The sequence below is a fragment of the Pleurodeles waltl genome, chromosome 5 (genome assembly GCF_031143425.1).
Source record: "Pleurodeles waltl isolate 20211129_DDA chromosome 5, aPleWal1.hap1.20221129, whole genome shotgun sequence".
Taxonomy (NCBI): Eukaryota; Metazoa; Chordata; class Amphibia; order Caudata; family Salamandridae; genus Pleurodeles; species Pleurodeles waltl.
In genome coordinates this window covers 112,213,120-112,240,064 of record NC_090444.1, presented here as the reverse complement: position 1 = coordinate 112,240,064, position 26,945 = coordinate 112,213,120, and the positions used below count along the sequence as shown (strand labels likewise).

Here is a 26,945-nt window from a genome sequence, read left to right as displayed (position 1 = left end):
GGAGTCTGTCAAATGATTGAAATATGTATTATTTTAACAAGCTGTAAATATTGCAATTCATATGTACCGTTATATATACATAGGTATGACCTGTAGTGGGCAGCAGTAAACAGCCCAGGAGCCAGAGTGGGGCACAGAGATCTGAAAATAGAGATGGCAAAGGGTACAGTAAGTGGCCATAGACATTGGGAAATCAGGCTGCCATGTCCAATGTTTAACACAAAACTGCAACGGAAGGCGAAGTTACAGTGTCTTACCTGTGTGTCACTGGAAGTACTGTTGAATGAGTGAACTTCTGTTGTCCACATCTTCTTCCTCTGCCTCCTCTTCCTCACTGTCCACAGGCTCCACCGCTGCCACAATACCATCTCCAGGCTCATCCTCCTGCAGAAAAGGCACCTGGCGTCTCAAGGGTAGGTTGTGCAACATGCAACGATGATCTGGCACACTTTCTTGGGTGAGTAGTACAGGGATCCACCTGTCAGATGGAGGCACCGGAATCTGGCCTTCAGGAGGCCAAAGGTTCTTTCAATTATCCTCCTTGTTCGCCCATGTGCCTCATTGTAACGTTCCTCTGCCCTTGTCCTGGCATTCCTCACTGGGGTCAGTAGCCATGAGAGATTGGGGTAACCAGAGTCACCTGCAAATACCGAGGGATACCTGTTAGCCAGCCACTAACCCTTAGGGCCAAACCCATACACATACACCAACGTATACTGGGTGAGGACCATGGGCTCACCTATTAGCCACACCCGGTGCCTCTGGAGTTGAGACATCACATGTGAAATGCTGCTATTCCTCAAGATAAAGGCTTCATGCACAGAGCCAGGATACTTGGCATTACATGGAAGATGTACTGGTCCGCCAAACACACCATCTGCACATTCAGAGAGTGAAAGCTTTTTCTATTCTTGAACACTTGTTCATTTCTACAGGGGGGACAAATGCTACATGGGTACCATCAGTGGCACCAATGATGTTGGGGATATGTCCCAGGGCATAAAAGTCAGCCTTCACTGTTGCCAAATCCTCCACCTGGGGGAATACGTTGTAGCTGCGCATGAGTTTCAGCAAGGCAGACAACACTCTGGTCAACAAGTTGGAGAACACTGGCTGAGTCATCCCTGATGTCATGGCCACTGTCGCTTGGAAGGAACCACTTACCAGGAAATGGAGCACTGACAGGACCTGCACTAGAGGGGGGGATACCTGTGGGGTGGCGGATAGCTGAGATCAGGTCTGGCTCCAATTGGGCACACAACTCTTGGATTGTGGCCCTATCAAGTCTGTAGGTCAGGATAATGTGTCTGTCCTCCATTGTCGCCAGGTCCACCAGGGGTCTGTACACTGGGGGGACGTCTCCATCTCCTATTCATCCTCAGCGGTTTAACTCTAGGGTGGAAAACGGTCAGCAGAGGGTCATATTCACACATATGTGAAATTTATAATGCATTCTTTCCTTTACAGAAACGGAATGTGAATTTGCGAGTCAGTTGATGTGCCAATGTCTGCTGTGACGCAGTTAGGTGCCATGGCTTGTGCCCCCCTGAAATGGCGACTGCCTGACCTGTGTGGAGGGACAAGTGGAAATGAGGTAATTCCGCTGGCGTTGTGCGCTGTTGCGGTTGACGACCGCCGCGCAACATCGCATTGGTTATCATTGGGCCCTATGGGTTCCAGGAGCCAATGGCGATGTATGCCGGCGGTGACGGTACGCACCGCCGCAGGCGTGCCCGCCATTTTCTATCTGTTCTCTCACTTGCTACCTGACCTTCAACAGGAGAGGACCTATACTGCAAGTGCTGCTGTGACCTGTGTCTGGAAGCGACAATGGCTCAAGTGACTGGGGAAAGGGCTCCTGCCTTCACTTCGGAGGAGTTGGAGAGACTGGTGGATGGGGTCCTACCCCAGTATACTTTACTTTAAGGTCCTCCAGACAAACAGGTAAGTACACTGTGAGCATGATGCGTGGGCCATGAATGTATGGATTGCTGTGTGTGTAAGCTTCGTGTAGGGGGGTGGGCTGAGGGGTCCTGGGCAGAGTGCTGCATGTCTGGTGGTCAATGTCTGTGTGTAAGGGGATGGGAGGGATATTGTGGGCCATGAGTGTAACTGTCCGGACGGTATGACTAATCCCTTTTTTCTATGCATATTTTCCTGCCGGTCAGCGCCCATCAGAAAAAGGGTATTTGGCGTGCCATCGCCAAGGAGGTGCAGACGCTGGGGGTCTTTGACAGGCGGAGCACCCACTGCTGCAAACGGTGGGAGGACCTGTGCCGCTGGGCAAAGAAGACGGTGGAGGCCCAGCTGGGGCTGGCCTCCCAACGAGGAAGGGGTGCCCGTCGTACTCTGACCCCCCTGATGTTCAGCATCCTGGCGGTGGCCTATCCGGAGTTGGATGGGCGCTTGAAGGCATCACAGCAGCCACAAGGGGGTGAGTTCAGTTTCTGTATCATGACTTTGCCCGCATTAAGGTTGTACCTGGGTGGGGGATGTGGGCTGTGGGTGCCCCTGGGCCGGGGCGAACTGGCAGGTTGGTCCCTTGTTGGGCAGGCTCTGTAGCACTCCAATCCCAATAGCGTTAGTGGGCATCTACTACTGGAGGCTTCAGGTGTGCAGCCAATGGCATTGGGCAATGTACCCCATGGACTGGTGACTAGCTGTGTAACTGGTAATGCATGGCCTAGTGCATAGGGCTGATCCCTGTGTGTTGTGTACGCCAACCAATAGTGTTGTTCCTGCCATTGACCAAGTGTATCCTCTGTCACTCCCCCCTTTTTTTTTTTGGGCACCCTGTCCTTGTGTGCATTAGCCTCATCTGGCGGAGGAGCAGAAGCACCGGCGACAGAGGGAGCTGCATCTCATATGGGCCTGGAGGCCAAATCCACCGATGGTGAGAGCACCAGTGGAACGGAGGGCGAGGGGGGCACCACGACGGAGACAGGAGGGGACACTACAGACAGCGACTCCTCCTCCGAAGGAAGCGCCCTGGCGGCACCTCTGTGCCCACCCCAACAACATGCCACCCCCGTACCAGCACCACCCTCCCAGCAGCCCCTCAGCGTGTTTCCCATGCCCGCTCACCCAGGAGGGTGGGCATCTCCTTCGCCCCAGGCACCTCAGGTCCTGCCCAGGTCAGCCCTGCTGCCCTCAGTGAGGAGGCTATTGATCTCCTGAGATCCCTTACTGTTGGGCAGTCAACCATACTGAATGCCATCCAGGGTGTCGAAAGGCATTTGCAACAAACAAATGCATACCTGGAGGGCATTCACTCTGGTGTGGTGGCCCAACAGAGAGCATTTCAGGCTCTGGCCTCTGCACTGATGGCAGCCATTGTCCCTGTCTCCAGCCTCCCTCCTCCAACTTCCTCTACCCAGTTCCAATCCCCTCAACCCCAACCTATCCCAAGCACACCTTCAGACCAGCATTCACCCAAGTCAACACACAGAAGTGGCTCAGGCAAACACAAGCACATCACTTCATCTCACAGGCACTCACACAAGCACCATACCCATGCAGACACACCAACATCCACTGCCTCCACTGTGTCCCCCTCCTCCTCCTCATCCACCTCCCTCCCAGTAGCGTCTCCACTCACACCTGCATGCACTACATCATCATCTACTACCTCCATCACCAGCACGCCTATCACTAGACGCACCTCACTGGCAGTCACCACCCCTACATCCATGCACACATCCCCTGTGTCCTCTCCCACTGTGTCTGTGACCCCCCCCTCCCAAAGTACCCAAACGCAAGCACACACCCACCCAACAGCCATCCACCTCACAACAGAATCCAGCCCATGCACCTGCACCCAAACACAGCAGACTGACACATCCTACAAGCACTCCCTCTTTCTCCACTCCCAAACTGACACCCTCTTCCTGGCACAGTGTCCCTAAGAAGCTTTTTCTGGCCAACATTGACCTCTTCCCTACCCCCCACCGTCCTTCACCTCGGGCTAGGGTGGCCAGAACCCAGTCCAGCACCTCAGCCACCAAGTCCACGTCCGCTGTGGTTTCTGCAGCTGAGAGGCTCTAAGGAGGCACCCGTCAGCCCAGCAAGTGTGCCACCAACACCTGCCAAGGCCAAGAAGGTTCCGCCACCTGGCAAGGGCAAAAAGGGACAGCATCCAGCAAGGAGGAGGCACAACTAGCCAGGAAGGCCAAGGCAAAGACTCCAGCTGGCAGAAGCAAGGAGGCACCACCATCTGCCAAGGGCAGGAAGGGGCACAGAACACCAGCCAGGACACTTCTGCTGTCCGAGGCTGCAGGGGAAGGGCTGGAGCCTCCCCCCACCACTGGCAGCACCGACACCTGCACCGCCGCAAGCACCGCCACCTGCATCACCGCAAGCAGCACCACTGCCAGCAGCAGCAACCCCAGTGGGCAGCCATCCGAGGCTGCAGGGGAATGGCTGGAGCCTCCCCCACCACTGCCAGCACCGCCACCAGCACCACTGCAACAACTGTACAGCCGTCCCCGCCGGTGGATGGACTGTAGTCCTGCCTCCATGGTATGTCATGCATCCTGGCCACAAAACATCGTGTGGGTCTGACACACAGGTGAGTGACTGTGACCTTGCACTCCCCATGTGCTGCATCACTGGGTACAAAGCCCCCTCCAGAACCAGTGGAAGAAGGCATCCACTCACCCTATCCTTGGCAGGATGAAGCAGACTGGGCACAAAGTCCCCTCCAGAACCAGTGGAAGAAGGCATCCACTGACCCTATCCTTGGCAGGATGAAGCTGACTGTGCACAAAGCCCCCTCCAGAACCAGTGGAAGAAGACATCCACTCACCCTCTCCTTGGCAGGATGAAGCAGACTGGGCACAAGGCCCCCTCCAGAACCAGTGGAGAAGCCACCCACTTGAGAGACTGTGGCTTTGCAGTCCCCAGGACCAAGCAGTGGGCAAACCACCCACTTTAGAGACTGTGGCTTTGCACTCCCCTGGACCAAGCAGTGGGCATAGAGCCCCCTCCAGGAGCAGTGGCGTTGTCCCATCTTCCGGCTGAGGTGCCCCCCCTTCCCCGTCCCCCTGAGGTGCCTGTGTGTTTTCAACCTGATGCCCCTGCAGTGTTCTCTCCGTATTGAGGCAGGAGTCAAGTGTGGGCTTGACCTATGTGTTTTGACCCAGTGGGCCACGGACATTTTGAGTGGGCATTGTCCGCCTTTTTGTATATGTTGTATATATTGTAAATATTGTTTTTCTAACTATTTCTAATATTACACTAATTTGACTCCATTCCTTTTGTCCTTGCGTTATTCCTGAGAGTTACAGAGTGTATATGTAATGTTGTTGCACATGTTTGTGTGTATGGTGTTTGGGGTAAGGGTGGAGGTTTTGCGTGTTGCGTGTGTGTGTGTCACTCTCTTTTTCCTCCCCTCCTCCCCTGTGTGCTAGGTGCAGTACTCAACGTGGTCATCGTCCCCTGCGTTGGTGCTCCTGGTGTATGAGCAGATACTCCAGCATGGGGATGACCTGCAGCTCGGGCTCCATGGCATCCTGGTTCTTCCTTGAGTGTCAAGAGGTGAGTCGTTTCCCTTCAGAACACTGTTTCCGCCGTGCTTTTGATGGCGTTGATACCACCCCGAAAAAGGTGGCGGATAGGCCTTTTGTAATACAGTGGGCGGAAGCTTGTCTTCCGCCTGGCTGTTGGCAGTTAACGCTGCGTTGTTTGTTGCTACCGCCGTGGTGGTCGGAGTGTTAAAGTGGCTGTCTGTGTTGGCGGTTTCCGCCGTGGTCATGATTCCATTTTATTTACCGCTGGTCTGTTGGCGGTGTTACCGCCGCTTTAACACCGACCACCGGGATTGTAATGAGGGCCTAAGTGTTGACTAACAAATTAGGCCTTGGGGCCATTGTTTCAGTTGTACACTATCAAATCTAGGCCTCAGTGGCCATGGTTCCAGTTAACTGATTCGGATCTCTGGTTATTACTGTTAATATGGTTGGTTGGTATTATACTCTAGAAAAAACTCCAGGCTGGTCTTTCATAAATGTACAGATGGTTCTTCATCATTTTAGAGCCCCAAGGGTTGTTTTGTTCTGAGTCTGATGATGTAACGTGATTTCAGTTGTCTCAGTTGTTTTACTCTATCTCCTCTTTCATGTTTAATTGCCATATCAATTCCATAATCTCTCAGTGCTTTCCAGTTGTTGTCATGATTATTCAATTGATGTTTGGCTCCAACAAATCTTGTGTTCTTTGTTTGTACTGCTCTGATATGTTCCAGGGTGCCTTTTTTTAATGTGCACATAGTACTTACACCATATTTCAACTCACACATTCAAATATGTATACTACAAATTTGGATTGTCAAGTTATATGATGTTTTATGGTATCGGTTGGTTACTGTCCACTAGAAGCTTCATATTTTTTCCAGTCTTGCAGGCTTTGCAACTCTGACACTTAACAAATCCCTTTTGTAAATTGTCAAGCCAGTTTGTCTTTGTTATCCTAGAGAAGTGACTTCTCACTAGTAAGTCCTTCAGAGAGGATGTTTTTTGTAAGTCACTTCCGGTTTGTCACCAACATTGTTTCCTATATCTGCATCATTTTTTATTAAATGCCAACACCTCTTAAAAATTATCATAATGTTGTAACTCTTTTTGCTGTAGTCTATTAGTAATCTCACTGAATTGCCTTCCGTTTGTGTGGAATTGAGTAGTCTTTTTGTGATTTGTTTCCATTTGTGTCTTATTTTTCATCCTCTGTAGTCCTTTTTTGACATCATTTTATTTGTAGCCCCTGTTGATGAGACTGTGCCACATTCTCTGGCTAAAGCATTGTCATTGGAACAGATCCTTCTCATTATCAATAATTCTTCGTATGGAATGCTATTTAGTAGAGGTTTGGGATGGAAACTGGGAATCTCTCTGCATACAGTATGCTGTTGGTGGGCATGGGTTTTCTATATGGTGTAATTTCAATCATATTATCCCATATATATCTATATATATAAAATATATATATTGTGACATTTAGAAAATCTATTTTCTCGCTACTGGTTGTTCAAGTGATTCTCAAACCTATATCATTGTTGTTTAAAATGTTGTAATATTCCATAAATTCTTGCTGTGTTCCATGCCATGTAATGAATAGGTTGTCAATATATTGTGACCATAAAATGATCTTGTTTAGATACTGTTCATTCTGTTGTTCCCATGCAGTGTCCTTCTCCCCCCAGCCTATTGTTTTATTTGTATAACTTGGTGAAAAGAAAATACCCATGGCAGTTCCGGACTGCTGGCAAAAAAGTGTTTAATAAACAAACAAAAAATGTTGTTTAACCATATTTCTATCATTTGCAGTAGCACTTGGCAATATTGAAGTTCACCAATATTTCTTTGTTTGAAACAATATGCACATTTCTGCAGGCCCACTGTATGTTGAATGGAGGTATATAATGCCACTACATCAATTGTTATGAGCAGGTACTCTGTATTCCAGGTTGTATTGGTCAGTACTCTGAACAAATCGCTTGTGTTTTTTATAGAGAAGCTTAATGTTTTCCGGGGATAAGTATTGGTCCACATATATTGATACTTGTTCATGTAGTGAGTTGCATGGTGAAACTATGGGTCTGCTGCGCGGTGCCCCTCCCTTCAAGTAATCAGTCCCAGGGGTGGGCTCCCCGGGGCCTTTTAAGGCTCAGGAAGAAGGGCTGCATGGCCTCCACCCCCATTTTCACAAATTTTGACCCCAGTTGTCATTTTTTTTTATCCTGCAAGAGTCTTGCGGGATCGCTGCATTTTTTGTCAATTTATTTTAGTTTTTGAACCCAGAGGGGTGTAATGGGCCAGGGTGTCCCTACCCTGCCCCTTATACTATTTTGTTTAAGAGAACTCTCTCTCTTGCAGGAGTCTGACTCCCGCAGGAGCGAGATGGTCCAAAGGAGATAAAGCTCCCTGAGCCAATTAGAATGCTCCATTTTTAAATTCATTTAGAAAACAAGGCAACCCAATAGACCCCCGTAACCAGGACCACGGACTATGTTGAAAGGTAACCAGCTGACAAGGGAATCACTTGTATAAGGCAATGGTGTGGAATTTAATAAATAAATAAAATATCCACTTGTCCATGGGACAGGTTTCTTCATAAAACCACTTGTCCTTTAAAAAATAAAAAAACTACTTGTCCCTTTGGTGCCATGTAGTGCTGCTGCAAGTTATGGCAGCAATCGTATTATATAAGAGTGCTGATAATAGTTTATTTGATTATGCCAGGGCTAATACTATGCTGCGGCTTGAATACTAGCAATTTCCTTATTTTGCTGCCTTTCAACAGATCTACATGTTGGGGCAGGTGGAAGCAGTAAGCAACAGTTCCAGGGTTGGAATGCCTTTGAGTCTGAGCAAATCTACTAAGTTGCATATTTTAAGGGTTTTCACCAGCTCTTCTCTAAACTTTTCCCATACTGAGAAAGGTTGGAAATTTACTCCTGACAACGGCAGAAGTAGAAGTTCTTCCAGGGTTAGGAAAAAAGTGGTTGGAGGGAAAGTGTACTTGTAAACGCTCAACAGATTTTCGCATGAGCAAATCTACACATTCATATTTGTTCGCACTAAAATACAGTTCACAAATATTTTCTAGGAGTACGATTTTCTTGTCTACTTTTGTAAATTCTTGTGAAAGCATGAAAGCCATAAATCCGCACTAATGCAAAGACATTGTGTGACTTCCTTTAAGAATTGTCCCCCTTATTAGGTCTGGCGTTAACCAAGACCTTTTTTTTAAATTAAAATTCTATTTCTCTCTCTATCCCTCTGATGGCTGACTTTACTATGAGTGATAGCTTTCTGCTCTTTCACAAGGAGCATACTGGCACACAAAGTAGTTTTGTTCACTGCCGGGAACTACAGTGGCTATGTGTGCTTTTTGAGACCAAAAATAATTTGCTTTATTCCACAGTTTGTTACAATGGTGAGGGCCTGGCAGCTCCCACAACAATAAAGTTTTACAAAAGCCATATCAAAACAAGACACGCATTGACAAAACCAAAAGGCTAACCACCAATTTCAGATCAGTTGGCTTTGCCAATGCATGTTTATTTTCATGTTTTCCATTGATTTTCCATTATGAATTTCTTTTGGAAATACTAGCCCGCATCAGCATTTACTAAATGGTACTTCAAACAAGTGGTACCTAAAGCTTCACAGAAAGTTAGCAGTGTTTTTTTCCCCTAGTTACATTTCTTTTCTGAACATTTTATTTTGAAAGCGTAGAATCATCAGAACTGCTTACAAGCTTCTTTAAACATCTGCATCCTATCGGAGAGCATTCTGGGAACATTATATGTAGCCTTATAATGTTGAACTTTTCAAATGTGTGTGCACACATTTTTTTTTACTGAAACCACTGTCAGTGGTGGAGTCCAAGTTTACAACTTTTATTCATAGGGCTCACCCTAATCATAACGTCTTTGCATTAATGAACCATAAATACAAGTTTGAACGTCATTAATATAGGGACACAAATATTACCTCAACTACAGACAGATCCCTTCCCTGTAAACTGGCAACTAAAGGATTTGTGCTGCAGTGGCTTGGGTCTACTTGTCCCAAGGACAAAATAAACATGAAAACTTGTTGTCCTCAACACCAAACAATATGTCCTGGGTGTTAAGCTATAGGAATCCACAACCCTGATAAGGGAAATATTCTGAATATTCTGCTACAACTGCTTGTCTCAAAAGCTGACAACATAACAAAGTAGTATTCTCAAAAATGAGGAAGGTAGAGGTGCATACTAGTGAAACATTAGAGAAAACTTAATTGTATTCAATAGATATGGTTTGAAAGGGTACAAATCATACAGTTTCCTAATGACATTAATCTTGAAAATCACGTTCAAATAATAAAGAAATCAGAGATTAGTCTTTAAAAAATCCACTAGTTGTACTTGGAGGAAGTAGGACTTGGGGTGGCAGTTTCAGTCTCCATTGTGCAAATGCCCCAAGTCCATCCTCAGGACAACCATGTTTTTAGGAAATATAACTAAGACCCAGTATCAATTAATGGAGAAAATCACAATAGTCTTAATCACAAATGAACAGAGCTAGGAGAGTCCATGACTTTTAGTATTTCAGAGCATTTCAGTAAACCTTCAGACTGAGCCTAGTAAATAAATCAGTATGCATGGCATCTCTCCCATGTAGTTTGCTTCAAACTACACCCAATGGACGCCACGCATAATGGAATGGACTCAATTGACCAGCAAAGGATTGTCAATCATGCCTTTCTTTTCAAAATGTGATGAGGATCTAACAACTTGCATTTTGGATCACCACAACGAGAACTGATTTGTCGTCAGTCTTGTGGACTGCCTTGGAAGTTGTAGTCCATTCCTAAAACACCAATCAGCACTCAGAGAATACCCTCAGTTAATGTGCACTTGATAGGTTAGAGTATAGCTGGGAGGATGACACCTACCCACTAATTGAAATCACTGAGAGCACAAACAGCATCTCTGTTCCCTGTCAATAATCAAGGATTTTTGTTTTGGGTACCAGTTCTCACAATTCCTTATAGTAGAATATTTGACTGTGGAAATTCCTGGTACGCTTTGGGGCTAAAGTAAATCATTTGGGAAGAGATATTTGGGTGTATCATAGATGAATCCATGTAATGTGATAGTGTGCGGTAGTCCACTGTTGGATTCATGAGAACTGGCTTCATACCAGAAATTGAGGCTATCTAGGCAAACACATTCACATATAACAAAAGGAAATAGAAATTGTTTCATAGTCCATTGTGCATTCACTTATCATTAATTTAATTTATTGTGATCATCAAATCCTCGTGAACCAACCAGTGAAATGTTAATTTATGTTTGGCAAATGTTGTAGTGCCTTTTTTGTCTGCTCCTGTATCTCTAGGGAAATTATAACATTGTATGAGGTTGTGTCTTATTTTTTTATATCTGTGGAATGCTAAAGGATTTTTTCTCCATCTCACAGGTGAGTGATGCTCCAGTCTTAGTAGACCTCCACATCTAAGGATGTCCTTGAACCCGTCCACTCTCTCCCGATTGAGGGGTCTTTCATTTAGAAAGGAAGAAGAGCCCTCTGAGCCTTTGGTGGATGACGATACCAACAAGGATGATGTGCGAATCCTCAAAGTTTGTTTCCACAGTAACAACTCCTTCTTGGGAAAGAACTTTAAACTGGTCAAGTGTAGCATCCAAACAGAGATAAAGGTAAGTGCAGTCTGGATGTTGTCCTGCAGTAGTATGTCACATTCACTTCTACTCATGCTGGAGAACAGTGAAATGTCTGAATGTATTTATTTGAAGATTTATGTGGCCCCACATGGCAGCTGATGGCATCACATGAGAATAGTAATTTACAAAAACAATATGTTGACAGAAGTTGGTGGACTTGTGGACATTTCATTGCAGGAGACACACTCTAGATGTTGGTCTTTGTTCCCAGGCTGATTGCTGGGTTTTTTTCTAGGGGGAAAGGAGCGGGGTCCCATTCCCCGTAGCCTGACTCCCCTCGCCACGATGCCCACAGGCATTTCACCAGCTCGAAAGGCAGCACCTATTAATTAGGTGCTGTAGTTCAGGCAGCAAAATGCCCATTGCCAATAAAAACATGACACAAAGTCTGCATACTAAGTTGGCGCAAGATGTGATTCAAGCAAAATAAATAGCAGAAGATAAGCAACAGGGAAATATTTAAGGGGTAGGTACAAGGTTTCAGTCACATTTAATTCAGTATTTGACACAAGGGGAAAATTTGTAACAATTATTAAATTCGTTAAACCTGCAAGCAAATGTGACATGAATAGTTTGAGGAAGAGAGAAGCAAAAGTCTTCATGCATGAGGATAGTTTTAATGATACACTCCACCCAGGACCATGCTTTTCTGGAAGAGAAGGCCTTTCAATTCTTAATTGGGAGTGATAGAGGAGGAGTTGGTCCTGATAGCGGCTGGGGGTGGTGGGGTGTATGTGTTTTGTTTCAGATTCTGGGGTACTTCCATTTCAGAGGTTTCATTTTTTAAGAGTGGTGTGTAAAGTCTCAGGGATTTGCTGCACTTAAGGCAACAGGGAGCCCCTAATACAGTTAGATTGTTTGATTAGGTGTTTACTTATATGAGTTGAAGTACTTGCTCTGACAGCTGCAGAGGTGAAGTGTCTGTGGAAGAGTAAGTATCATACTATACTCTTGGCTGTATACTAAGCTAGGTGGAGTGTTGCATGTAGTGATAGGTTGGGGAACAAGCCATGTACAAATGTCAATGTTTAGACAACATAGGATAATTCACAAACTATCATAGAGGTGCAGGATCCCAGAATTCAGGCAGATCTTGAAAGTGTGGGCATTGAATAATCACCTGAAGATGGGATAGTCGGTGGATGTAGATTTGCATACATTTTTGCAGGGAGCTTGTGTTTGGGTTGTAAAGAGTTCTAGCTGTCTGTTTATATGAATGAGGGGTGGCTCTGCAGGCATCCTGGATTGTCAAGAGACTTAACAAATTACAAAATATACAAGAACGCAAGGCTTCCATTGATTATGCAGAGAAACCTCAGCTCTGAAAAGCTAAGAATCAACTGTTTTAAAAAACGAATGGCCAATTTCTATTTCTGTTCTATGCAGCTGTTGTTGAGTACTGAGATAAATAACACAAATACACAGCAATGTTCTGAAATTCAAAAAGGCTTCAGCAGACAATGAGATTCAACATAATTACTAGATACAGAAATAGCTGGCTCTGTTAACAAGACCAGTGCAATTTGCAGCATTTCACATACAGAATAAGGAATGGGATGCACCCCTGAGATTCATAATAATAGACATTTGGATGGGAAGGACAGAGTCTAGACTGTTCTACCGTTTTTAGCTGCAAAGCATTAGAAGGACACCAACTTCATCTATGTTGACGGCATCTTAAGGCCACCATAGGAGCAAGTTGATACTTTATCTACTAGGCTTGCATGGATGACTTTATCATCATGATCTGAAACAAATAGCTTGATTTCAAAGGCCTGAAAAAGACATCAGCGATTTAACCGCCCCTAAACGAAGCAACATTTTTTGGTCAGATCAAATGTTATATATTTCTTTAACTCCTTGAAAAGATAGCACAGCATCAAACTGAGTTGAGAACATGTGCGAAATAAGACATTTGGGGCCTCATTATGGTTTTGGCGGTCGGTGTACCGCTGTGGTGGAGGTGGTGGTCGCACCACAGTGGGCCTGGAGGTAAAGACCGCCGGATTACAAGTTGTGGGGTTTGGTTGAAGCTAAACTGCCACAATGCTGCCTGGCCCGCCAGTGAGCTCCTTCAGGGCGGTGGCAGACCTCTGCCTGCCAGCCAGATTACAAGGCAGCAGGCCGCAAGGCTTTCTGTGGCAGTCACCCCGCCACGAAAACCCTGGCGGTCATGCATCCGTCGACAGGAATCCCCAATCATGTCACCAGCACACACATGCACACATGTCCCCAAACCTCCATGTCCCCTCACCCGTCCACATACCTCCATGCCCCCACCCACCCGTCCACACACTTGCAAACTCCACCCCCACCCAACCACACATAGCCATACAAACACCCCCACCCGCTCTCACACTGACATACACCCCCCCTCGCACTCACACATACGCACCCCTCCTCCACAATCATTCACATCCACACACACCTCCGCATTCTTGCCCACCCCCTCAACGCACTCATACATTCACACACTCCCCCGTCTGCATACACACACTTGCACATACACACCCTCATCCGCACACTTCCACACAACCCCCCTCATCCGCACACTTACACACAGACACCCCACTCACTCGCAGACTTGCACACATGCACCACCACTCACATGCATCCCAATACACACACCTACTCACTTACACGCCGGCACCCCCTCCCCTGCACATACATGCATACCCCCCCAACCGAACGTATACATCCAAACAACCCCACTCGCTCGCTCACAAAGACGCACTCAGACACCACCCATTAGCACACATACATACACTCAGATACCCCCACCCCTCTGCATCCAAACACACGCACTCGCACCCCGACACAACCCCTCCCCTCAGCATACATGCAGACACATACAGCCTCCACGCACACCCATTTAGGCACACATACACGCACACACCACACACATGCACCCAACACCCCCCCCCCCCCCTTTTGACGATTAATGTACCTTTTCCAGTGAGGTGGTCGTCCAGGGGGGGATGGGTCATGGCGTATTCCACCACCAGCTCAGGACCAGCGACAGGACTCCGCCACACCTTATTACTTATCGTGCTGGTGGTGGAACCGCCTCTTCATCTACGTCGGCCAGGCTGACGGAGTCGGACTTTTGCCCATAGGTGGGCGGAAGTCCAAACAGAACTCGTAATATGGCGGTCTGTTAACTGAAGCGGCTTCGGCGGTCTGCTTAACAGAACGCTAAAACCCTAATGAGGCCCTTGGTCTCTGTAAAGTTGTCTAAGGGCATAAACAATATTTGGGCCATTTTCTGTGACACAGTGCCATATGCATGTAGCAAAGGGAAAACGGTTCATTTTGTCTGAAAGTAAATCCTAAAAATAAAAGTTGTTTTATTGTGATGACCAGAGTTATGTAAGCAGCCATTTTACATTGTAGCCTATGATATTGCTATAGCAAAAAACAGCATTATTTTGTGTTTGATGCAATAGGCCTAAAAAAGTAGTAGACTGAAACAGCCAGCCCCAGAGGATAAGGAACCTCTTGAGCAACACTGATGTCATCTAAATAGCAGGAATGCTCTGGGTAAAGCAATAGACCACAGGAGTTTCCGTGTCTAGGCTTTGTTTGAGCCAGAAAAGTGGACCATTGTTGGTATTTCATAGTGCACGTTCCCTATCCTTACATCCTGCACACTTGTAATCAGGTCCTTAAGGTGTATCAGGATGAGTCCCTGTATGAGCCGGCTTTTCCTCCTATCACGGTTGCTACTGATCCCAATTTGAGCTCAACCAGTTTTTCTTCTGCTACTAAATGTGCATACATCCTCACCATCAGCATTATAAAATTCCGGTGCTATAAGTTTCCTTGCTTGAGGTGTGGTCTTGTGGTTAAGCCAGCAGGATTCAGTTCAGGCGCATACACTGGGAAGGTAGGAAGACTGTGCTGGACTTCTTCTTTTCAGGCAGATAGAGGTTCTCACAGAGGAGTGAAGAAAAGGCCTCGGCAGGAGACAAAGTTAGAAAAAACAACCATAATAGGACCCATTGTCCAAGGTTCACAAGGGCATGAATTGTGGGGTCTCCATTGAGTGTCACACTATGTCTCTGGGATTAAAGCACACTGGCACTACTTTCTTCCATGCAACTTTGTTTTCTGCTCCTACTGTAATGCAGACCTTTATCAAAGTCTACAGTCACTGTAATAGCAGGTATCAATAGTTTAATTTCATCATATAAATTCTGAACAGGGCATTTTCTAGAATGGGGTTTTGTGTCAGGCAAGTTGTTGTTGATATGTGTAGGAGCTACAAACATTTTGGTTTAAAAGTGATGCGCTCCAAAAATGGCACCACTGCACTCCACTGAACAACCACTGCAAATGGAGTAAATTTGCCCTTCTTCGCCTTTTGTGCTGTTTAGTCCCTTAGTATGTCACTAATTGGACATATGTACCAGCTTTTTAAACTGAAACGTCAAATGATTATCTAGGATGTCAACAGAAAAAAGTTTTTTAAAGAGACAGCAATCAATAATGTGAGTTTGAAGTTGAACACAACATTTTCTCATGTTGCTATCCAGGGATGAGAACACTGAAGCCTTAGCAAATCACAGCCTGTCACCTGTCCTGCAGGATGGGCTCACCATGATGATGTTTTGTTTGTGATGAATTACTGAGGCAAGAGGGGCCAAAAGTACAATTTGAAAGAGACCAAGGAAATTTAAAACACTGGCTGCCCCGCCCCCTTGTCAATGTAATTAGGGCAGAAGATTCTTCTTCTCATTTTTGACCTACTTCCTTGAATAATCTTCTCACTAGCTTACTGCTCTCTTCTAACAAAAAAATTAAATCCAGCAAAGGGCCTTCACAGTGGTTTAAATAAATATGGTCACACCAATACCAGTTGGTTTTATCTGTAATAAGAAGGCACAGAGCTACTTGGTTTACCAATGACTCTTTGTACTGTGTACAACAAGCAAAATCCAAAATGTCTGTTTGGGTGCATGTGCATGCATGGTGGCTATTTTGAATGCTGTATCTTTAGGATAAAAAATGGCAGCTTTTGCAGGAGCAACACTCATTGGACTCCTTCTGTAGCTGTAGTCAGAATATTACCCACATCAATTTTCAGTGTTTAAGACTGAATAAAGCCATTTCGTCAATCGGGTAATTTTGCAGCTCTATCAGTCAATGTAAAGCCTATTGTGTTTTGATTGCTATGATTAAAATTACATATCTGAAAACTTGTCTGTTTCAGGAAATTATTAGCTCCATTCTATCAAGTGGGAGAATTGGGCCAGATATCCAGCACACTGAATGCTATGGGCTCCGCCTGAAACATTTGAAGTCTGACGAGATCCACTGGCTGCACCCGGACCTTACGGTGGGGGAAGTCCAGGAGAAGTATGAGTACCTGCATGTCGAGGCGGAGTGGAGGTACAGTGTAATCAAATCATACATCTTCTTCTGGAGCTGTTCATCAATCAAATCTGCAACTGGTTGATACATGTCAGACTGTGTAATATGGAGACATTGGTAATGAATATTAAATGAACCAGACCTCTAGATCAGCAGTTCTTAACCTTTTGATTTCTGTTGAGCCCTTAATAATCACTTCCGGAAGGTGGGGATTCCTAATAAAGCAATTTCTGCAGTTTGAAACATAAAACAATACACAAAAATAAAGAAACAAGTATACATCAAACAAATTTACACATTATAAAATATTTAATTCACAAAAAGTACTCAAAAATCGAAAATACAATTTTAATGTGAAGGGTGGAGCTTTTCAAAATGTGGTTTTATGTCTAATAAAAGAAGCAACATTCTTAAGTCTAGCTTATAACTTTGACTTTTTGTATTCCTAAAACATGCTTTGTTTTTGTCAGCACACACCAGTGCTTCAATTAAGGCCACCAATTTTTCATACTGAATTGTGTTTGGTGTACTTGTACTGCTGTCACAAATCAAGCTAAGAATACCAACTTAATTTGTAGCCACCAATTTTAAATTCCTTCATATCTACAGACAGATTTAAAATGTTCAATATACATTTTTGCTTAAAAACATATATATATATATATATATATATATATCAGCTTATATAGCTCTCCAAAGGGAGAGGGAAGACTGTGGACCACACAGAGTGATAATTCCGGGTTGCAGTCACATCAGTTTGAGCCTTGCGCACAATCAAATGGGGTAGCAAAAAGGAACCTTGTCCCGGCTCACCCAATGTTAGAACTTATAAATAGCCACAACATAGACGTAAATGAGCAAATTAGTAACATTGGTTATGGTGCTCAATTTACTAGTTGACAGTCTGTAGAAAGGAAGGCTGAAATAGTAATCACAAGGGGAAAGGCAATGTATTGCTAATATAATGAATGGACTTTAATCTTCTCTCCATTGTACAACTGGGGTGATGCTAGAGTTTGGGAACTAATAATTTTATTGCTTGGAAGGGTCAGTTAGGAAATGTTGCAAATAGCAGCATGAAGAGGTGTACTACCCTGGCGTAAAACAGCAATGCCAGACTAGCATTACACCTGTCTTGTGGGTGCTGAAAGCATCTCAATGAGAATTTAACACCATTGCCAGCTGCCTTGTAGTGGAAGTGCCAGGTTGAATGAGTGTAGTGTCTTCTGTATTAGAGGAAGAGGTTTGATTTCAGCATTGGAAATGTTTCCTATATTTTGAACCAGAATTGCTGAGGGCAAAAATATGTTGTGCTTTAGAGGGAGTGGATAAAAATGAGACCTGATTTACAAAATCACAAAGTGGAGAGGGTTCATATTTACCAAGGCAAATATTACTGCTAGTTCATAACCCTTGCGTTTCTCAGTCCCCAACAAAAAAATATCCTTCTATGGATGGAAAAGCGTCACCCACCTAACAGTGGATTGCTTCATCATTTGGCCAGCCCAACCCGCCAAACAAAGATGGTACTGGTTTAGGCGGTCTCAACCGTAGCCCCACAGGAAAACCTGCTCCTACCGGGACAGGGAGATCCGAATAATTTATGTTCTGGTCAGTAAGAACCAGGGTTGAGGAAGATAAATAAAATACCTTAGTGCCTGTCTAAAGATAATACTTTATTGGTGATGGCATGAGGTAGGGATCACAAGTCAGTGGTGTGACACCTGGTCTCAATGAACCAGTACACCATAATCACTGTTTTATACGAATGCCAACATGTTTCAGCCTTTTCACAAGTACTCACTTGGGAAAGATTATTTCTCCAGGAAGTCCTGTGGGCTTCCTCAGGGCAAAAAGTCTAAGTCTGGTTTCCTACTGTCTGTTTCATGTCGTGTTATCATACATGCAACTAGGTAAGACTAATTCCTACCTGCTCCTCTAGGCGTCTCCTAGGGTCATGTATCAGCAGAAAGGAAAAATAAATCTAATTAATTAAGATTATACCCATAAATTCTGACTCAAAGACACATCCTGTGAACCAAAAACCACTAGAAATCGTGTTACACTACACTCTGCACTCTGTGTATAAATGTGATCCAAAGTGGTGTCAAGCTAAAGGAGTGAAAACACAGTTGTAACTTAAAAAACTTTATATACAGCGTGTCTTACCATGCAATTGTCAGGACAAGGCCCCATCAGTCACTAGGGGGTGGAGTCCCACTTATTGTCACACACTATACTGTATTAGTCAGAAAATATAGCAACAAGACAGAATAACAGGTACTTCAATGTCAGCCTTTACTTGGATATTTTTTGCAGGTTATGGATACTACATGGGAAATCAGCTAGATTGTCCTCGAAAGAATTACACACGCATCCACTATCCTTTAGCCTTATCTCAGAAAAGACTTAAACTTTATAAGTTCACGCTTTTTTAATCATGCCCCCCTGAGGCCTCTATTCATATCACCTTATTTTGAGTAAGCACAGACTTGGCTGTAATGGTATTTTTCTCATTTTCACAAAAATCACACCATACAATCATATCATAGTGTTGTGGTGTCAGCGAAATCGTTTTAAATGGAATACTCATCAGTTCCACATTCCCGTACTCTCAGCACTCACGCAGCTACATACTGCCACCTTCCATAAGTCACACAAACAAACATTTAGCATCTGAGCCCAAAATCGATTTTGTTGGACTCCAGAAAGGGAGTTGTTTGCCGATGGGACATGCTGCTGTAGCTGCTCATCCCCAAGCGTCCACTGATAAGGCCCGCCCCACCCCCGGCTCATTTCGTCAAAGCGGGTCCTCCTCTTGTCACACCTGCTCAGGGTCCCTCCACAGTGCTGCCGCTCCTGCTCATAGTTGCCTGGCACGGGGGATTTTAACTCAGTTGTCGCTCCCCCAACATCACCTCTGTATGCCTCCATGACTTCATTCACATACGTCATGGAGGGATTCCTGGGTAATGTAGTCCTCTATTGTGTCGATTGGACAACTTGTTCCGTCTGCATTTCTAGCACCTTGCCTCCTAAGACTAGAAGGGGATATATCAATCATATAATCTTTAGAAGCTATCAGAGCCTGTAGTCCAACATTGGCAACTTATATTGAATGTTTATGATCCTGTTGTTTTCTCACCGTACCGTAGCTAATTTCTGGCCAAGCTAGACATGATACTTATGGGCTCTAAACCAAAATTCCTTACCCTCATCACTGGCTAGAGAACTATTTGTTACAACACTCCATTTTGAGTTTTGAAATGAGCCCTGAAGAAGCAGCATGTACGCTGTGAAACACGTGTTGGCTGAAAATGTATAAATGTTGATGTGATGCATGAAGTGCAGCTTAGAAGGAACAAGATACTTGTTGACCAAAAGAGAATCGGCTGAAAGTATTTCTCTGAAAATTTTTTTTTTTTTGTTATTATAATCATTGGATAAACCTTTTGTGACTTGACAGAAGAAAGTGTTGTTTTACAGTTCCTTGATTCTCACGTACTCAGTTCCTACAGGTTTTCTCTACTCCTTGCACATTTCTTTTCCTATTTCTTCTAGATGCATTCCATGGGTTCAATTATCATGCTGTATTATCCTTTCGGAATGTGCAACAGCAAGTTGTATAGATACTTTCAAATCTGTCTCCTCTGTTGAGTTGGTGGACTATATGTTACAACACTCCATTTTGAGTTTGGATCATTTGTTGTCAGCAAGGTCTTTAGCATAGCAGCGTGCTGGAGGATTTGGCTTGCACATGCGTGTTTTAATTGAGGCATGGATTTTCACATAGTTTCCCAAAAAAGTGTTGAAGTTGTTTGAGAGAGTTTTAGCATCAGATTTGAATTTGGACTCGATAGGGTTAGATGAGTTCAGACATTAGGTTGTCTCTGGGGAAGTCTTTGAAAGAGCTGAAGGTCTGTTCTTCTCTTTTGGATTGACCTTGATATTTGGTAGGAGATTGCGCATGGACAGCAAACTGGATGCTCCATTCCTGGTGTACTGGTGGTTTATATTGGATTTTCTGGTGATGCTGAGAAGAAAAGGTTGAGTATGTGGCCTTTAGAGTGTGTTGGTTGTGTGGCTTGCTGAACCATGTTGAGTGTGTCAATGAGTCTGAAGTGGGTCTTGTTTTTTTTGAGCTTGTGTTGTTTGGGAGGTTGCAGTCACCCAGCAGGTTGATGTCAGTTTGGATGGACGAGGTGGAGAGGAGATCATTTTTTTCTCTGGTGTATTGAATTTTTCAGATTTATTTCATCTCTAAGTCTCGGCTTCCAAATGCTGCTGGCTGCCAGCTGAGCTGAGATTTTAAAGTAGCAACTTCAGATCACTTATGCAGAGAGTATTAAATACCAAATGTCTCATTTATCCTGTACTTAAAAAGGCACAGGGATAAGTGTGTGCTTCAGTTTCAGATATTCTATTTTCCTGGGACATTCATGGCTACTAGACACACAGAGGTACAGGCACATGGGACCCTACAGCAAGTTACAGGTAAAGTATGAAATAGAGTACCACAATAGTGCCAGGGTATGTTGGTGTATTGGCTGTTCTAACCTTGGCACCCAAGTTCAGCCCACAGAAACATTGGCTCGCACAATAACAGGTCTCCTTTTTTTCCCAATGGTCTTCATAATCCAGAACTATTAAACTCTCAGTCCAATTAATATCCTACATTTCACCAATGGTAAGCTCTCTCTAAACAAAGCTGTGCCCAATTATGTCACAAAATGGCCAGGCCAAACTGTTCTAGTTAGTTTAAGCACCAAAAATGTCACAGGATGCTTTTCAATTCCATTATGTCAGAGGTCACTTCTTGTTACCAAGAGCTTATGTGGTCAAAACAGATGAAAGGACAAGGTCCCTTTGGTAGGTTTGTAAGGGTTAGAGCTGCGCCAGTACTAGCAAAGAACATGCATTATCAAAGTCAATAGGTATGGCTTATAACTGAATATGCCGATTTAAGGAACTTTTTGTAATGGAGGTTTAAATGTGTCCTTTTGAAAAGAACAGTTAACTCAGTGCCTCTCTTTAAAGCAACCAGATTAGGAATCTCTACCACCCCCCCCTCTTCATATTGCCACAATACAACTTGTGTGTCTACAGATGTTCCATGACAAAAGCACTGACCCTCATTAGTGAGATTTTGCTCATTTGTGTGAATGAATTAATGGCGAATCAATTGCAGCCACGCTTCATGACATATCTAGGTCTGGCTGGACAGCACAGATGTCTGAAAACATATTGTTATCAATTCTTTAAAATATAAACTGACTGGGCTTTAGCTGCACCCAAAGGAGTGCTACTCTCTCGCCTCTTGCTGTTGGCTGTTTCGTGCATCATTCCCCTTCCTGTTGGAATGCATGAGGGACAGTATTACATTTGGAAAGTACACTCAATCATCACACTGTCTGTCATATTTAACTTTTTAGCTCCTACATGCATTCTGTTCAGAAAGCAATCCTTTGTTTAGATTTTACAGCACTGGCAAAGCTAATAAAATAAGCTTCAATGCGATTAGAAAATCAGGCAACACATATGAACAGCATTTGTGAAATCCAGGCCTACTGGCTTTGCCATTTAATGACTTTTTGTTTTTTTGCATTTGCAAGAGATTTTACCTGTATTTAAAGAAGTAATGGTCCACATTATCCACTTTTCGCACGTATGCAAGTGCACAAAGACCACTTCTTGCATCTCAGTGGAGAGAGGGGTATGTAAAACACAATACTGTTTATATTCTTAAGCAGTGCAGCCTGTCCACTTGCCACAAAGATGTGCATAAGCGAACATTTCTTTTAACCCTCACAACCGGTCTAGGGAGCACATCAGTACCCCAACCTGACCGCTGTTCACCCGCTGTGCCCTGGTGGTGAGCCACGGCCACACCACTGGTGGTAGTCCAAAAATAACATGTTCTTATTTAAATGCAGTGCTTTGGGGACTGTCTGCAGTATTTGTCACTATTAGATGGCCTCGACCAGCATCATTTGAGGTTACAGCAGGGACTGGGAAACAGAATGATGTTTAAAATGGACAGTTCGTGAAAAACCTAAAACTTTCCACAGTGCACAGTTAGACTGATATCATCAGTCCTGTTGAATAAATATGGAACATTTAAAATTGCCCAGTGAATTATTTAGTGATCCAGGGGCCCTGGGCAGCACTGCCAATTCTTAAACTTTTAAAAAAGATATATTTTATTTATCTTCACTCTTTCTGGAAAATGGGCTGCATGAAAAAAATATTACCACATTTAAATGCGATTACAGACATGGTGGTCTGCTGACCCCAACAGAGCACCATCCCTGTGATAGAATCAGAATGGAGTGAATCACAATTTGTGACCTACCTCTTGAACAGTAATGAGGTAGATCGAATTGCCACCCACTCCGCATGGTGATTTTGCAAATTGGCCTAATAGTACATAAGTGGGTCACAAAATCAGAATCGATTCACAAAAAAAGTCAATGAGCAATTTTCAACCACTTTTTGTGAATTAATTCTTAGAATATCTGGTCCCAGATTTATTATATAATAGTCACAAAAAAAACTGGTAAAAATTTACAATCCGTTTTTTCCTACCAGTATGGAATTTTAGAACTATCTTATGTACTATTAGGTTGGTTCCTAAAATTCCGATTCAGAGTGGGTTGTAATCCTTCTAAACTCATGAACAACAGAAGGTGAGTGGGTGCATACTGCCTCACATCTCAGGACTCAATTTACCCCAGTGCATCATGGTTAACGTAGTGCATGATAACACTTAAAGTACTCTTTAATTTTTCACCATTGTTGCAGCCTGTGCTGTGTACTCTAGACACGTGTTTCTGGATTCACATCTTCCTCAGTAGAAAGCCACAGGCTGTTTTGGGGATGCTAGAAATGTTGCCCAAAGTGTTCACAGATGCATCAACACAAGCTCGTAAGCTCAGTAGCTCGAGAGAGCCTTTTCAAACAGAAAAGGGGGTGGTGGCACACTGCCTCCATCCCAGCTTAGAACACAGCCTACTCTCCAGCAAACGTTTTTTGCATTCACAAAGAGGAAGAGGTAGCCAGGCTACCCTTCTTTTTGCCAAACGGTTTACCTCCCCAACTCGGAATTTGGTAACTTTTAATGTTTTGCAATCCGATTACGGGTGCAAAACATTGATAAATCACATACCAATTGGGTATTTAGAAGTGATGCCCACAATACGCCTGTTTCAAATACCAAATCGGTATGGGGTTGCAATTCCATTTCAAGAGTCAGTACAAGTTTAATATACACTTGATGTGTTAGTGGATGGATTGTGTGATGTGATTGATGGTAAGATAAAATAAACAGACATATAGACAGCTGTATGGATGGCTGAGTGAGTGAGGTAGATGGGTTTTGTTGGCATGTTGTTTTAAGAAGATAATGGGTTATTTGTGGGTTGGAGTTATGTTATGTTATATTGATTTGTATAGCACACTAATCATCCGAGAGGGTATCCAGGGCTTGGCCATGTGTGTAGTTTTGTGGTCCCCAAGGTGCTTATATGAAGAACCAAGTCTTCAGTTTCTTGCGGAACTCAAGAAGTGAGGCGGCAGCTCTGATGTGTAGATGGAGGTTGTGTCATGCCTTGGGTGCGATGTAACAGAATGAGCGACCTCCAGGTTTGATTTTGTGGATGTGGGTAATGTGTGCAAGTGAGAGCAAGGCAGAACTGTTTGGTGGGTTGGTGAAGGTGTACACGGCTGTTCAGGTATTCTGGTCCTGTGTTGTGTAGAGCTTTGTATGTGTGCGTGAAAAATTTGAATTGGCTATCCTTGCGAATGGGAATCCAGAGAAGCTTCCTGAGGTGCAGTGTAATGTCACTGTGGCATGGGAGGTCAATTATGAGTCTTGCAGTGGGGTTCTGGATGGTCTGGAGTCTGTGTAGGAGTTGTTTGGAGATTCTGGCATAGAAAGTGTTGCTGTAGTTCAGCCTGCTGGTGATGAGTGCTTTCATGATGGTCCATCGAGTGTTCTAAGGCAACTATTTGAAGATTGTTTCCAGCATGTGTAGTATGTGAAAGCAGGAAGTGCCCACTGCATTGACTTGAGCCAACATGTTGAGATTTTTGTGCACCGTGATCGCTATATTTCTTGTGCTTTCTGTGGGTGTGGCTGTTTATACTAGCTCCGATGGCCACTATGGGGAGATATTGTTGCCAAAGACCAGTACTTCCATCTTGTCAGAGTTGAGCTGCAGGCAGTTGATTCGCATCCAGTCTGGTGCCATGGTCATGCAGTTAGGGAAGTTGGTTCTGGCAGTGGTTGTTTTGTCCATTAGGGAGAGGATGAGTTAGGTGTCATTGGCATAGGAGATGACACTGATGCCTTGTGATCAGATGATGTTGGCCTGCTGTGACATGTATACATTGAAAAGAGTGGGGCTGGGGGACGATCTCTGTGGGATTCCATGTATCAGTTTCTTGGTCTCTGATGTGAAGGGTGGCAGCCTGACCCTTTGGGTTCTTCCTGTGAGGAAGGGACAGACTGGGCATGCTTTGGTGATGGGTGTCCATGCAGGTCTGTGAGTGGTGTCCATTCATTGCTGTTGCATGCAGGGCTTGGTATTGGGATGGGTGGGTTGTGATGGTGGGGTACATGTGAGGTGATGGAGTGATGGGAGTGAAGGTAAGGGTGGGGGTATGTAATGGCATGCAGGTAGGATGGGGATGTAGTAGTAAAGATTTGACTTACCAGAGTCCAGTCCTCCTGCTACTCCTGCGAGGCCCTCAGGATGCATTATTGCCAAGAGTTGCTCCTCCCATGTTGTTAATTGTGGGGGAGGTCCGCCGCCAGTCCTCTGTACAGCAATCTGGTGTGTTGCTACCACAGAATGCACCTTCCCCCGTAGGTCGTTCCACCTCTTCCTGATGTCATCCCTTGTTCTTGGGTGCTGTCCCACAGCGTGGACCCGGTCCACTATTCTCTGCCATAGCTCCATCTCCTTGCAATGGATGTCTGCTGCACCTGTGATCCGAATAGCTGTGGCTCTACCCGGATGATTTCCTCCACCATGATCCTTAGCTCCTCCTCAGAAACCCTGGGGTATCTTTGGGTGCCATGGATGTGGTGTGAGTGATATGTGTGAGGATGTGTGGAGTGATGTGTTGTAGTGTATGCCGTGATGTGCATGAATGGGTGATGGTGTTTTGTGCCTCTGATTGAGTGGGCGCTCCTTGCTTGTCTCTCTGTGCTTGGTCTCTTTTTTTTTCACTGTAAGGGGTTGTGGGTATTGTGGGTGTGTCTTTTATATTGTATTGGGTGTGTGGGTGTGGTGTGGGTATGTGTGTCAGGTGTGTGTGGTTTGAATTGTCCAATGTGGTGTCGTTTTGTAAGTGTGTGTATATTTTGAGCGCAGCGGTATGTACCGCCAATGGTTTACGGTGATTGAAAGACTGCGGCTGTGATTCTTTTGTCGTGATACTGTGGGTGTATTCCTGTTGGGGTAACGGTGTGGGTTTTGGTACCGCCAGTTTATCACTGACCTTTGGTCTGGCGGACTTGTGTGGGTGTCTGTATTGTGGCGGAACTCTGTGTGTGGGCCATGATACCCGTGGCAGATTACTGCCGTGGTCACGGTATGTTGGCGGCCGATAGCACGACGGTAAGCGGCATTTACCGCCAAGGTGGAAATGAGGTCCAGTGTGTTAAATATTTGTGAAATGCTTCAAACTGTAAAACAGTGAAAACACCACACAAAATGATACCACACCTGAGTAGAAAAATAGAGCTTAATTTAATGAACAAAAAAAGACCAAAATGACAAAAATTCAATAATAATAATTTTTAAAGAATAAACTTAGTTGTAGTGCTTAAAAGCACAAAGTGCCAACCCGGGCTATCTGGTCATGCAAGACTGGGTCAAATTTGAAAAGTCAGGCTGACCACAATGGAGTATGGGTCGTGTACAGGGACCAGCCTTGACCTGCTGAAAAAAACTTTGGTTAGGAGTTACATCAACGTTGAGAACAAGATGCGAGGAGCAAAGGAGGTGATGCACTGGCGTAGATTCTGAAGATGTAGGTGATACCCCTGCTCAGAGCCACACAAAGTTGAGGATATGTCTGCAAAGGGGGTGATCTGAAGTGCGGTGTTCCCGCATTTTCAAAATTATAACAATAAATACAACTTTACCATTAAAGAGAATTTATTATTACAATTCCATAGGTACTAAACCTGACATATGTACTCCTTCTCATTTAACAATTACTGCTTATTAAATGTAATAAGGAATCCCCAATATTATCCTATGAGAGGGGTAAGCCTCACAATAGTGAAAGTCTAATTTGAGAGTTTTTCCATTACCAGGACATGTTAAACTTAA

The 26,945-nt window shown here is 44.4% G+C and overlaps 1 protein-coding gene across 11 annotated transcripts in view; it reads left to right on the top strand.

The window, feature by feature from the left end:
* PTK2B (protein tyrosine kinase 2 beta) overlaps positions 1-26,945 on the top strand; it is a 382,496-nt gene that overhangs the window by 237,228 nt on the left and 118,323 nt on the right. For all 11 annotated transcript variants that reach the window (XM_069233734.1, XM_069233744.1, XM_069233739.1 and 8 more), the window contains 2 exons: positions 10,967-11,205; positions 16,442-16,620. In XM_069233734.1, coding sequence (XP_069089835.1) covers positions 11,008-11,205; positions 16,442-16,620 — 377 coding nt within the window. In that variant the 5' untranslated portion in view covers positions 10,967-11,007. The remainder of the gene's footprint in view (positions 1-10,966; positions 11,206-16,441; positions 16,621-26,945) is intronic.